This window comes from Vigna radiata, unplaced genomic scaffold, assembly GCF_000741045.1.
Source record: "Vigna radiata var. radiata cultivar VC1973A unplaced genomic scaffold, Vradiata_ver6 scaffold_83, whole genome shotgun sequence".
NCBI lineage: Eukaryota > Viridiplantae > Streptophyta > Magnoliopsida > Fabales > Fabaceae > Vigna > Vigna radiata.
The window spans coordinates 1,217,204-1,231,902 of NW_014543268.1; the positions used below are offsets into that span (position 1 = coordinate 1,217,204).

General features: G+C 24.5%; 1 protein-coding gene across 1 annotated transcript; it reads right to left on the reverse strand.

Annotated features, from left to right (window-relative positions):
- Positions 1 to 1,314: 1,314 nt before the first annotated feature.
- LOC106754038 lies at positions 1,315 to 5,356 on the reverse strand. The gene is made up of 9 exons (XM_022777834.1): positions 5,120 to 5,356; positions 4,931 to 5,010; positions 4,456 to 4,646; positions 2,984 to 4,160; positions 2,736 to 2,836; positions 2,499 to 2,558; positions 2,226 to 2,276; positions 1,803 to 1,873; positions 1,315 to 1,591 (listed from the first exon to the last, which is right to left on the reverse strand). The coding sequence occupies exons 1-9, from the start codon at positions 5,236 to 5,238 to the stop codon at positions 1,444 to 1,446; spliced, it is 1,998 nt and encodes a 665-aa protein (XP_022633555.1). The 5' UTR covers positions 5,239 to 5,356; the 3' UTR covers positions 1,315 to 1,443.
- Between the last annotated feature and the right edge of the window lie 9,343 nt (positions 5,357 to 14,699).

The following is a 14,699-nucleotide window of genomic DNA, read 5'->3' on the forward strand; positions in this document are numbered from 1 at the left end:
TAAAAGAATGTAAATTATTGCACCAACAATGCCCAACAAACAAACAAACAAGTTTTTAATAAAAACTCCATATTCACGTTAATTAATTTTTTAAATCAAATTATTCAAAAAATTAAATTTTGTTTAATTAAAAGGAAAAATCCAGTTTATTGTTTCAATTGAATTAAAAAAGGTTTAAGTTTATTTTTAACAAAAATAGCTTTTAATTATTTTTATATAAATTAAGAAAAAAATTAATTTCTTTGTCATTACAGCAAACAAATTTAAAAAAAAAATATACAAGTTATACTAAAAATAAAATAAAAAATTAGTATGATAAAACAATAAATTCAAATAGTTTTAACTTCAATTACTTTTATTGCTAATGTAAATTAATATAGAAGGACAAAATTGGGTTATTAAGTTCAACATTTTCAAAAATTGAAATTTAGTCACTGTTCCTTTTCTCCATATAATCTTTATCCTTGATCTTTCTTTGATTTATCTCTTAAGAGATTTTCCTTTTTATTGAGGAATTATTTTATTATACACTAGTAAAGATCGGAAGAAATCAATTTTTAAAAAACTAAATTTAAAATGAAAAAAAAAATACATGAGAAAAATATTATTTTCTCAGTTTTTTTCCAAAGCATGCAACATTTCTCTCTTTTTTTTACTTTATCTTCAGCTCAGTAAAAAAAAAAAGTGTATCATTAAAGATACTTTTTTCTTCTTGTCCAATGTATAATTAATCTACCATTAAAGAGATGGATGAGAAAGATTTCAAGAGACTCTAGAATTGGATAAACGTAATCTCTTGAACAATATAGATGCTATGAAATGTTTTGTTAACTCAACACCTATATTAGAATAAGAAATCATTGTTATTAATAGGATAAAAGAAGAGATTACATTAATTAATTACATCCTATTATCATATAACATGATAAAATTATTATTATTTCAAGGTGTGCAAATTGGATAAACAATGCCTTATAGCTTTATAACATATGCCAAAAGTTGGTTGACTTTCTACTTAAGATAAAGATATATAACAGTAGAGTTGACACTCAATGTAGTTGCAACCATATCTGAAAACATTCATCATCTTGGTCAACTTTTTATATTAGTGTTGGTAAACTTTAGCATCACATTTATCTGTGGAAGATTATCTATATTTTCCCAATTCAAATTATAATAAAGAAACCGTATTAATCATATTAAACCATTTAATATGGCAATGGATTAAATATTTTAGTAAGAACACATTCTTTTATTTTTTTCAAAAAAAAAAATTGTATATAAAAATTCAGAAAGAAAATTTTAAAATGCAGAGACTGGAATTCTTATATAAGATTAGAGATATAGAATATGTTCCTTTGTCAGTTTAGACACTTAATAATTGTAAAAAACAAAGTCTGAAACGGAGTCCTTATCTCAAAAACTCACAATAAGAGTGAGGAATCAGTTTGTATTTGTATCTTGTTCATCTTCAGAATCACCACATTTTGCTTCAACAAGCTCTGCACGAACTGATGGCACGCTCTTCAACAGTTGTTCTTGTTTCCATGATTTTTCAAGTCGTTCCCTTTCCTCAAGTAATGCAATTTTTGTATGGCAAAAGCAGTTAAGGAGATACAAACTATCATTCTTGTAAATCTTTTGTATTTTGAATGGTTTTGATGACACGTTTTAGGAGCATACATCATAATGCATTATGTATCAATCAATCACTTTTAGTTAGTATCAGTAAGTATGTAGGAATGTGATGCTAGAATGAATTCACATGTTCATTAACTTCCATGTAAAATATAAAAGGATATTCTTTGTTTCGTCCTCTGAGATTTGCACGGTCAATTTGATTTTGCAAATGGACTAGGCGAGTCGTGAAGCTCTACCAAGAACATAATCATGGAGTGAGGATTGTCAGAAAAACAATATTAGGTGGCATATTTGCAAACTGTTAAATCAATAGATACTAAACCATGTAACATATAAGTAGACGAAAGTGAACCACACAAGTAAAAGTTTTGCTGCATAAATAGTTACACATCTTAACATGATATTAGTAAAATAGAGTTAGATGAGTAGAAGATGAAACCATAAGGTTGACTACTGCATTTGATGCAATGATATTCGATTGACAGAATCCAGAAAATGCATCTAAATTAGTTATTGATCAGATATGTTGAAATCAGAAGAGCAACAAAGATAAATGTTGACATGGCAGAGTCAGGGAAGCATACATGTTTTGTTATATCCTCATGAAGACTTTCAGCCTTTTCTTGAACCTCAGCCTGCCAAACGCCAGTGAGGTAAAGACAAAGTAGTTATAATTGTGGTTTGCAATATATTCAATGGAAAGAAACTATCATTTTCTAAGTTATGAAAAGATACATTAAACTGCACATACCAAAACTGATACAAGAATATGTAGTACAAATATGGTTCAAATTTTAAACTATTTTCAGATAGTCGAAAGATAAAACATTTTTCTCTTTATGTATCAGATAACTTACCACAGTTAACTTTGGGAGCAAGCTGGTTTTCACTTTTTGCTGCAAATCCTCACATTCTTGCTGTAAGAAAAATAACACAGTTGGTATCTAATGTATTCTAGGAGATGAGAGGAATGTCAAAATTACATAATTTCCAATGCAACTATGCATTGGAAACATTTGGAAAGATGGCTTTCCTATTACATGTTTATAGTTGATTCCATGAAAATAATAACAGGCTCTGTGCAAGTCCTTTACCTCTGTGAAATCTTCGTCAGAGAGCTCTGAAATGGCAATGGCCTTAGGCATTAAGGAAACTTGCAAGAGGGTTCTATTAGATATTTCATCAAATTCAACACCTAGAAGTTGAACAAGAGAAACTGTCAATCATGTGAGAATTAAGACATAAGAGACTAAAGCTTCGTGAACAAATATAAAGTAACATACAAAAAAGAAAGAATGGAAGTGGTGAACAAAAAGTATCAGATCTGTATGAAATTTGTTACCTAAAACTCTCACGAGATGGTAAGACTTCCTTTGCCTAGAATCATTGGAATCCATTCTAGCTCGGACGAAAGTTCCAACGATGTTACCCAGAAAACTTTCAGGCTGTTTTGATAACTCCAGCACCAAACTTCGTTTCAGATAAATGAGCTTTATATTATGAGCATTAATGGATGCAAAGTGGCTATGCTTGATAAAAAAATCTCCCTTTTTCAATGGAGGTCTTCCAATTAAGGTTGACAAGTTGCTTCGAGTGCATGATTTCTTAGCATTGAGATGCTCGTCTGGTGAACTGTTACTGATTTGAACATTGTTTTTATCCTCAAATGAATCGTTCATTTTCTTGGCAATGTGAAACTCAAGCAGATAATATATATCCCTTTTTGAGACAACTTTCTTTCTAAATATAGGAAACAACCTTTCATCAGGGAGGAACTTCCCCTTGTATCTAGGGTGGTCAAGACTTTTCTCTTTGATGTATTCATGTATGAGAGAATTCACATTCCATTTGGTTAATGGTTCAGTTTCATGTTTCCCAATGGATGCAAGGAAGCTAATGAGAGGTTTTGATCTCCATCCCACAAACTCCTCTGAATTGCTCCTTTTCCGTTTGGCTGGCTTACTATCTTCATCACTACTCAATGACATCAAACCATTTCCTTCTTCACTTTCTTCTTCTTCATCTTCTTCTTCTCCTTCCTCACTTTCTTCTTCTTCATCTTCTTCTTTTCCTTCATCACTTTCTTCTTCATCCTCACTTTCTTCTTCTTCTTGTTCTTCTACTATACTAATTTTTTTATGATGCATAAAACTTTTGAACTTTTTGTACTCATCCCGTGCAGCAAAAGTAACATCACCAATAAATCCTTCTTTCACCTCATTTTGAGCTTCTTCAACTTTACTAACTTTTTTAAGATGTAGTAAACTATCAAACCTTTTGTAGTCCGGGCTTGCAGCAAAAGCAGCATCACTTCTCCACTCTTCTTTTAACTCATTTTGTACTTCTTTCTCTTCACCTTTACTATTTTTTTTATGATGTTGAAAATGTTTACACGTTCTGAAATCTGGCTGTGCAGCAAAAACGTCCGCACTAGTCAATCTTTCCTCTACCTTAATAATTTCCCAATATTCCTTGAACAGGCATTCGTATGTTTCCCTGTCATTCAAGGCTATTTTGTTCTGCAATGAGCAAAAAAGTTTTCATTGTCAATAAGAACATAAATAGAAAATGGATAAGCACTATGTGTCATTAAACCAGTATTACTGTTCTGGCAAAAAGAAAACCTAATTCAGTTATAATAAGAGTAACAAGGGTAACATGGAAACCAAATTTGCAAGATACATTATAATCCATCGAACATTCAACTGTCAAACTAGCTAGTTTCATCAATGTATTAGCTTTTTAAAAATAAGGTCATATGTCAAGCAAGTAAATTTATCAAGAACTATTCAAAATTTCATTATCACAACTTACCCCATTTGAGTCATGGTCTAAATTTTGTTCTACAATCTCCATTAACTTCCAACAATTTATGCATAGGCCTTTTACCCCTCGAACAACAGTAAATTCTTCTGAGGCAGCAAAGCATTTTCTGCACACACCAATTGGACAGCCAAGACAATAAAACCTGGAAGGTTCATTGCATTGGAAGCAGACATGTCTACCTGAAAATATGAAGAAAAAACAAATCAATATATTTTTCAACTTTCACTTCCTAAAAGAGCATACCCACTACAAATTTTCAAAATATCCAGTGAAAGGGGAGAATATAAGAATAAAATCTATCCCCTCCTTGTATAATAGATAAAAAAAGTACAGATTCCAATACATGCAAACCATGTTACTATTGTATTTTTTTATCACTATCTTGATCTTGGTTATAGAAGAACAATGCATCTGTTGCATGCAGAAGACAGATAATAAATAACAATAAATCCAAAACACTTACCACAAAACCAAGACTCTACATTGTCAAAAAAAGCAGCATCCTTCCCAACACAGATAGGGTGATAAACTTTCCAACAATTCCTACAAAAATAATAAATAAACATGGTCGGTCTTTAACACCCATTGATTAACTAACACTAAACAAAGGAAACTTTCGTAGTAAAAAGAAACTAGAAATGAAAAGACTCACGGATGATCACAGATTATCATTTCCCCACCATCCTTGCATCCAAAACACCACTCTTCGGAGGGTTTTTCTTCTTCTTTTTGTAAAAAAACTGCTGTAGTTTCTTCCATGTCCTCAAGCATTTTGATTGTGGGTGCAGAGAATCTCAAAAAATAAATTACAGTGACTAAGATGGTTATGGTTGATTGGGCTACTTATTTCTGGCGTGATCTTGAAAGAAGATATCTTTTTGGTAAAAGAAAATAGTTAATTATTACATGGACAAAACCAATGCATGTCTTCGATTTCATTTGTACTACGAATTAATAGGTTGATGCACAGATAAAAATCTCCTATTGGTTTCTATTGCGGTGACAAAGATTTCAAAAAAATCCAATATTTCGTTTTCTTATTGATTTTATTTCTTGAATTTTAAATTTCCTACTTCGGGTAGAACTTTATGTAAATTATTTTTTAAAATTACAATAAATAATTCATGTTATAATGTAAGATTACTTTTAACTATTAAAAAATATTAATAAAATTTAATTTATATATATAGATAAAACAAAACAAACTAAACATACTAATAAGAAATCACAATGAATTTTTTTAACAAAAAAAAAAACAAGATTGTTGAAAATAATATTTTATTACATGTGAGATTAGTGTCTTAAACAGAGATCTACATCAGAAAAATATTAATACTGATAATATCTAATTAAGAGAGTGAAAAAAGAAAAAAGATATTTCTTTTTAAAATGTATATTCTAATTTATGATGTAATTTCATACATCATTTTTATTTTGTTTTGCATTTCATTAAAATGATTTATCAGTATTTATTTATAGTAACAAATTGAAATTTAAATTATAAAATATCTTTTAATATTTATATGTTAGGAAATTTATATATATATATATATATATATATATATATATATAAAGTATACCCTAAATATAAATATTTTTACTTTTAATTTATAAAGATACAATTGTTGTTAAAGTAGTTATAATTAATGGGATTTTCATTTGACCATAACATTGATGACCAAGTATATATATTTAACAGTTAATTACACCCTATTATGTATTAAAAAAATATTTTCTCCCTAGATATGAATATTTTGTTTATAAATTTATAATTTTATAATTTTATTTTTTAAAGTCATTGTAATAAATATTATTTTCATATATCATTTAAAATATATCTTGTTTCAGTTTTACAGGAATTTCAAATTAAAAAATATTGCATTATTTAAGATTCATGAAAGAAGATTATAATATAAAAAATTATAATTAACTTAACACATTTCTATTATTAATATTTCTTACAAGTCTATATATTTGAGTTATTTGCATGTACATATATATTAAAGTATAAGTTTGGTAATATATGTTTAAAAAATTTAATATGATAAATAAATATATTTAAAATATAATAGTATAAATAGTAAGTTATAACATCAATGCTCATACATGTTAAGAATATTTAACTTATTTATAATGAATAATTTAAATGCAAAAGGATGAGTGCTGGAAAAATATTTGAGATTGTAAAATTGTGAGATTATAAATTTTTAAAGTTGTCTATTTGGATTAATGTATTTCGGTAATTAGATAAGACATAGAACATTATATTATAAAATGTACTTGCACAACTTGAAAAAAAAAATATATTGTTGTCAAAAAAGAACACGTGTTAAAGTATAAATAAATTACAATTTAAGATTTTTTTAACTATAACTAAAATCTGTTACAAGAATTGTCAAATTTAATTTAGATATACTAATCAATTAAATACAGTTCTTGGCTCTAATATCAATTATTATTGATTCAACACTGTGTTCAATTCTAAGACACCAAAACTTTCTGTTTATTATTTATTATAAAAAATAATTATAGTCTTTTCCAAGAAATAGAATAAGCTATAAAAGTAAGTTCTCTGCAAAGAACAAGTAAATTATAAAGTAAAACGAAAAAAATTTAATTTCGGTAACAACACTGTATGCAAAAAAAAAAATATTAATGCATTCTCTTATTTTACAATGTTACATATAATCAATTAAATGAAAATATTTTATTCATCTTGATATATTTAAAAGTTTTGATAAAAAATTTAATTTTATATTTTTCAGAAAAATTATATAAAAAACATCCACCTATTATAAGTGAAGATCTCGTGTTGAAAGAGTAAGTACATGTGTGTCCAAAATTGGACAAAATGACAAAAAAAAATTTAAAAGTAGGGTTGGTTGCTTTCTTAGAATGAATTGAGAAAATTTGAATTATCAAGGAAAATTATATTTTAACAATTTTTTTTTAATAATCTTTTGACAACAGGACACGTATTACAATTCTATTGATTTGTTTAAATTTATTCTAAAAAAATATTTGAAACGGACCAATTACAAACTGTCTTGTTAAAAAATTGTTAAAAAAAAATTGTTAAAGAAATTTTTTCTTTTTTTTTAAAGGCATTGTAAAGTAGTAAAAAATGTTATCATTTTCATCTGAGTTATTGTTATTTTTTTTTCACAAAGATTTGAAACACATAGTACATTAACAAAGAATTAATGTCATGATTTGTATTATAATTAAAAATCCTAAAAACTAATTGAAGTGATTCATTAGTGTTATTTATTTTTTCTTTTAATTTAATTAGTGTACCTGGGGAATAGTGTAAGTTGCAAAGCAACAAAGATAATGGAGAAGAAAAGATGTTATTGAAGGAAAGTAATATCCCATAGAGATATGGACAAAGGGGACCAAAACACAGTTTAAGAAACCATGTCTGCTACAAACCAAAACTTGGGCACCCAATGTTGTCGGATGGTAGATGTAACCAAAAACACAACATATTGTAAAATTATTCACTTTCTGACTCATACTTACAATAAGGATCACTCCACAAACCAACCCTTTCTTTAATCACTACCTTAGCAAGTTACTTTTTTCATTTTAACTCAATATTTTAAAACAAAAAGATTAAATAATAATCCATCATTAAGAAATTAAACTGAATTAATTGCTTAAAAAATATGTATATGTCAATATCAGCTTCATATGTTACTAAGAACATTTGGAATGGTATTGCCTAAGTATATGTATTTGTAATTTATATATATTTGGAAGTTTTTATGTGTGTGTGTGTTTGATCTCAAAATTAGGTTTGAGATCCACTTAGAAGAAAAAACCCTAATCATCTTATTTTACAAGATGTTCCTATCCCTAAAGGAGGAGGCAATGTTTTTAAGTTTAAATGCATTTATAAACCATCATTATTATAATAGAATATATACATAACATTATTGATATTTTGCATGACCAAAAGAAAAAAAATAATTAATGTAAGACTCAAATACTAATTTTTCTTTATTTTTGATAGATTTGTGTAATTTAATTTTAATATATATCTTTTTTATTTTAATATTAATTTTCATTAATTTTGTTCTATTTAATTTTTTTTACTAATATCGTTTAAATAATTAATAGACACGAAATAGTATAGGTCATGTATTAATTCGTAATATTTTAATTTTTTTTATTTAGAAAAATATCAACGTATCAATCTAGTATTGTGTTACGTATTATTTTTTTTAAATTCAAATCAAATTTAATTTTATATAAATATTAAATTTATTAAAATTCTCTTTTTATTTAACTATTTTTTATTTAAGACCACGATTTAAAATTATAATGAAAATTTTAAGAATAAGAATTAATATTATTAGTTTAAAATTTTAAAAGCTAAAAGTCATATAAAATATTAAATAAAAAGAAAAATAAAAATTAACACAATTTACAATATTAAAACAAATCGTTGCATTGCATTACTGTGATTAAAAAAAAACAAAAATGAATAAACTCTAAAAATAGTTTTTACAATATTATATATAGGGAGAGAGAGAGAGAGACAATTTTAATTTATAATGAATTAATATATAATGTTCTATTGTATTTATTTAATAGTTGATTTGATTTTTTAATATTTTATGTGATTTGTAACTTCTAAAAGTTTTTAAATGAATGGTGTTAGTTTCCATTTTTAACATTTTCATTTTAATTCTAAATCAATTTTAATTTTAAATTATAAATATTTAATAAAAACATCAATATAATATTTATATAAAAAATTAAATTTTATTTTAATTTAAAAAAATACGCTATTTTAAAAATAACACTGAATTAAATGAAATTAACGATCATATTGTGACACTACATTGACATTGCTACTATCCCTTGACACGACGTTAAATAGATGAACATATATTTTTTAAAATAAACAAAAAATAAATAAAAAATTACAAACTGATACATAATATACACGGTTTAATATCCATTAATTATATAAATGACATTAAAAAAACTAAACTAAACAAAATTTAAGAAAATTAGAAAAAATATTATTGAATTGAATTGAATAAAATTAAAAAAATAAAGAGTAGATTGTTATTTAAGCTTAATATAATAATAAATTTCGCATTTTTTTTTTTATATTTCAATTAAGGTGTGTCTTTCTATTGAATAAGAAACTCAAATAAGGATGAAAAAAATAATAGGGTTTGTATATTATTTTTCGTCAACTTTTAAGTTTGACTATTATATGGATGCATAACACACCATACGGTCAAACATTCCTATACCCGAGATCCCAACTAATTATTAACATTTGTTTAATTTCAGCGGTAACCTAAATCGGAATAATTACGAAAACCTAGCTTAGTTGTAACTTGAGATTTATCAAAGCAAACTTTACCTTCAACTGTTAATTTAAACACGAATTATAACACCTTACATTAATATATTTTTATTTAAAATATATCGTAAGTTCTTTATGTATTTTATATTTATCTTTCAATTTTTCTTCCACTATTCTACTTGAGTTAAACGTCTTTTTAACTTCTAAAGAAAATGTTTATCTTTTAATTTTATAATATTTTATTTTAAATTTTTAGAGATAAGATATAATAAATTGTAGTTTACTTAATATTTATTGAATGGATTCAATTTGATACCCTTTCTCTCATTTCAAAATGAAAATTTAGGAATTTTTATTCTAGAAAAAAAAACTAACAATTAGTATTTACTATATATATATATATATATATATATATATATATATATATATATATATATATATATATATATATATATATATATATATATATTAATAAACTAAATATTGATTTTTCACATACAAACTGTTCCTTTATTTTACAATATACCCATAAGATAATTCTTATATATACAAAAGAAAACAATGATAATAATAATATGACTTAGCTCAAAATTAAAAATTAAAAATTAAGTTATCTCAAAATGCTATCATTGAAATAGTAGTTACTCTCGAGTGTGAAATTCTTTGAAACAAGCATTTGAAGGTACGCATACATTATGTTTGATGATTTACTTTTGTGATGATGTTGTCTTCAACTAAACTATTATTATTTATTTTTTAAAAGTTGAAAGCAATAATTGAATCTAAAAACTCCTAATAATTTATTATATAATAAAACTTTAAACAATTCATAACTTTTTTATCATAACAAAATCAGTTTTTGTAATTCACAGCTCGTGATGAAAAAATTGTCATCGCTCAAATAATAGAATAATAACGTTTATTAAGAAATATGTATTTTTTTATTAAATTTATAATAAAGATTTAATTTAATTTATGCATGTTGAATATATTGAATTGTAAATGGAAAGAGCTAAAAAGAGAAAAAACAAGTATTATATTTTCACTAAGTTAAATTTATTAGACATATTAAATATGTATGGAAATTAAATATTTATTATTTTCATTTATCCACTATTTTTGAGACATGTGCATTATATATTTTAGACTTGTATTTTTTTTTATTAAATTTATAATGCAAAATTTAATTTAACTTGTGCATATTGAGTTGTAATTGGAGACACAAATAAACTTAGCTAAAAAAAGAGAAGAAATAAGTATTATATTTTCACTACGTTAAATTCATTAGACCTATTAAATACGTGCGGAAATTAAATATTTACTATTTTCATTTATCTGCTATTCCCAAGTCATGTGTGTTATATATTCTAGATTGGTATTTTTTTATTAAATTTATAATACAAAATTTAATTTACTTATGCATATTGAGTTGTAATTGAAGACACATATAAACTTAGCCAAAAAAGAGAAAAAAACAGGTATTATATTTTCACTACATTAAATTCATTAGACATATTAAATAGGTGTGAAATTAAATATTTACTGTTTTCATTCATCCGCTATTCTCGATATATGTGCATTATATATTATAGACTGGTATTTTTTTATTAAATTTATAATACAAAATTTAATTTAACTTATGCATATTGAGTTGTAATTAGAGACACAAATAAACTTAGCTAAAAAAGAGAAAATACAAGTATTATATTTTCACTGGATTAAATCATTAGACATATTAAATACGTGCGAAAATTAAAGATTTACTATTTTCATTTATATGCTATTCTCGATACATGTGTGTTATATATTCTAAACTGGTATTTTTTTTATTAAATTTATAATAAAAAATTTAATTTGAGTTATGCATATTGAGTTGTAATTGGAGACACAAATAAACTTAGCTAAAAAAAAAGAGAAAAAAAGTATTATATTTTCACTTCGTTAAATTCATTAGACATATTAAATACGTACGGAAATTAAATATTTACTATTTTCATTTATCTGCTATTCTCGAGACATATGCGTTATATATTATAGACTGGTATTTTTTTTATTAAATTTATAATACAAAATTTAATTTAACTTATGCGAGTTGTAATTAGGGACATAAATAAACTCAGCTAAAAAAAGAGAAAAAACAAGTATTATATTTTGACTACATTAAATTCATTAGACATATTAAATACGTGTAGAAATTAAATATTTACTATTTTCATTTATCCGCTATTCCCAAGACATGTGTGTTATATATTCTAGACTGGTATTTTTTCATTAAATTTATAATACAAAATTTAATTTAACTTATGCATATTGAGTTGTAATTGGAGACACAAATAAACTTAGCTAAAAAAGAGAAAAAACAAGTATTATATTTTCACTACGTTAAATTCATTAGACATATTAAATACATTTGGAAATTAAATATTTACTATTTTCATTTATCCTCTATTTCCGAGACATGTGCGTTATATATTCTAGACTGATATTTTTTTATTAAATTTATAATACAAAATTTAATTTAACTTATGCATATTGAGTTGTAATTGGAGACACAACTAAACTTAGCTAAAAAAGAGTAAAAACAAGTATTATATTTTCACTACATTAAATTCATTAAACATATTTACTATTTTCATTTATCTGCTATTCCCGAGACATATGTTGTATATTATAGAGTGATATTATTTTATTAAATTTATAATATAAAATCTAATTTAACTTATGCGAGTTGTAATTGAAAACACAAATAAACTTAACTAAAAAAAATGAAAAAAAAGAGTATTATATTTTTCTTATGTTAAATTTATTAAACATATTAAATACGTGCAGAAATTAAATATTTACTATTTTCATTTATCTACTATTTTCAAGATATGTGTCTTATATATTCTAGATTGGTAGTGTAGTTTGTAAAGTACATGCAGTAGATATTTATTTTATATTACTGTAATAAATAATAAATAAATATGATTTAGTTTGTATTTATATTAAATTTGTAATGTCTAATAATTAAATGCTTTTAATTTGTAAACTATACTTTAAATTTACTAGACGTAATTTATATTTTAATATAATATTATTTGTCATTCTTGATTTTTTGAAAAAAAATTAATCTATAAATAAATATGAAAAAATACGAGAGTTTGCAAGAGACTAAAACACTTATCCACGCAATATATTTTTTACGTATTCAAACATTTATGTCATAACCATACAAGTCCAAATTTTTTAAAGACAATTTCTAAATACTTATGTGAAAATATCAATTCATCAGATATTTAAATATAATATTTGTATTAAGAAAATATGTGTAGAATCATTAAGAGCATTGGTTTATGTCTAGAACGAAACATTTTGACTGTTTTATCCATGTCTAGGTCTCAAAACATTTTTAAAAGCCAGACACTACCAAAAGAGTTTCAACTCGTGTCTTGAGTTTTTAATTTGTTCTCACGTCCAAAACTATTTTTTTCTTCAACTTTTGACACTTTAAACATTTAGTAAAATGTGTTTTCTCATTAGGCCAAAATATCCTTTTATTGGGTGAGAGGTAATTTTATAACACGTTAACTTATTTTACTCGTTAGGTTTCTTCACTAGGTTAGAGTTACTGTCTCGCTAAGCAAGTGGTTTCTGAAAACATCTCTTTAATCTTCTATAATCTTTGATTTCTTGCAAAATAAACCAAAAACATAAAATTATATCTATATGTGAAAATTATATACAAATCTTACATCTTTTGATGAAATTTAACTCAAAACATATTATATAAAGACAGATAAGAGGTTATAAGAATTGTGAATGATAGATAATTATAACACTTATATGTAAAAGAAATAAAGCATAGAAGATTGTTGTTGATTTGTCTCTATGTAGATGATTTCTTAGTACAAGAGATGTGCAATAAGAAATTGAGGAGTTCAAATCATAAACAAAAACAACATTTGAAATGAGATTTATGAATACTCTTAGCTATTTTTTGGCCTCGACTTTATTATACTTCACATGAAATTTTGAGGCATCAAAATAAGTATGCAAACAAAATCTTAAGGAAATTCTACATGTTGGAATGCAACTCAACACTTATACCGGTCGTGCTGAACATAAAGTTGATTAATGTTGTATAAATAAATCACTAAATCTCTTAAATATCTGTGTAATACCAGACATATAATAATTAATGTATTTAAGTCTTAATATTCAAATATACACATGATGAAGATATTTTAAATATATTAAATAATGATATGAAAAATCTTGTCAAAGTAATAAAACAACTCAAAAATAGTTTACATTATATTTAAAATAAGGTATGAGAATTATGCATTGAGACAAAATTTAATGTTTTATAAAATTTACATTCATTTGACGAGTCTTAAAATAACGGAATAACATAATATATTTATTAGATTACTGAAACATATTTTACGTGTTAAAATCTATATTTGATAAGTCATTTTACAATTTTATTATTATCATCCGAACAAGATTAAAGATCAACTTAAAATAATATTTGAACTTCTACTCCTTAAGTTTTCTCATGTCAAAATAATATTCATAAAATATAATTAAATTACGATGATGTAATAGAAATAAATGGAATTCTCGTAAAGAATCAAAACAATAAAAAAAAAAATATAAGAAATTTTTTTAGTCAAGTTTTATCGTAAGAAATATACCTAATTAATTTTATAAATATTCTTCTTCACATTTGAAATTACTTACTTGAAATGTAACTTTAAGATGATAAGAGAGTACAAATTAGAAAATCTAAGTTACTTCAAGAAAAAATTATCCTGAATTTAATTTATTTTCTAATTTATATGTATATTTAAATTGGTGGCAAGTGTATTAAATGGGAGAAAAGTAAGATTATAGAAAAAAAAATAAAAAAAATAAAGGA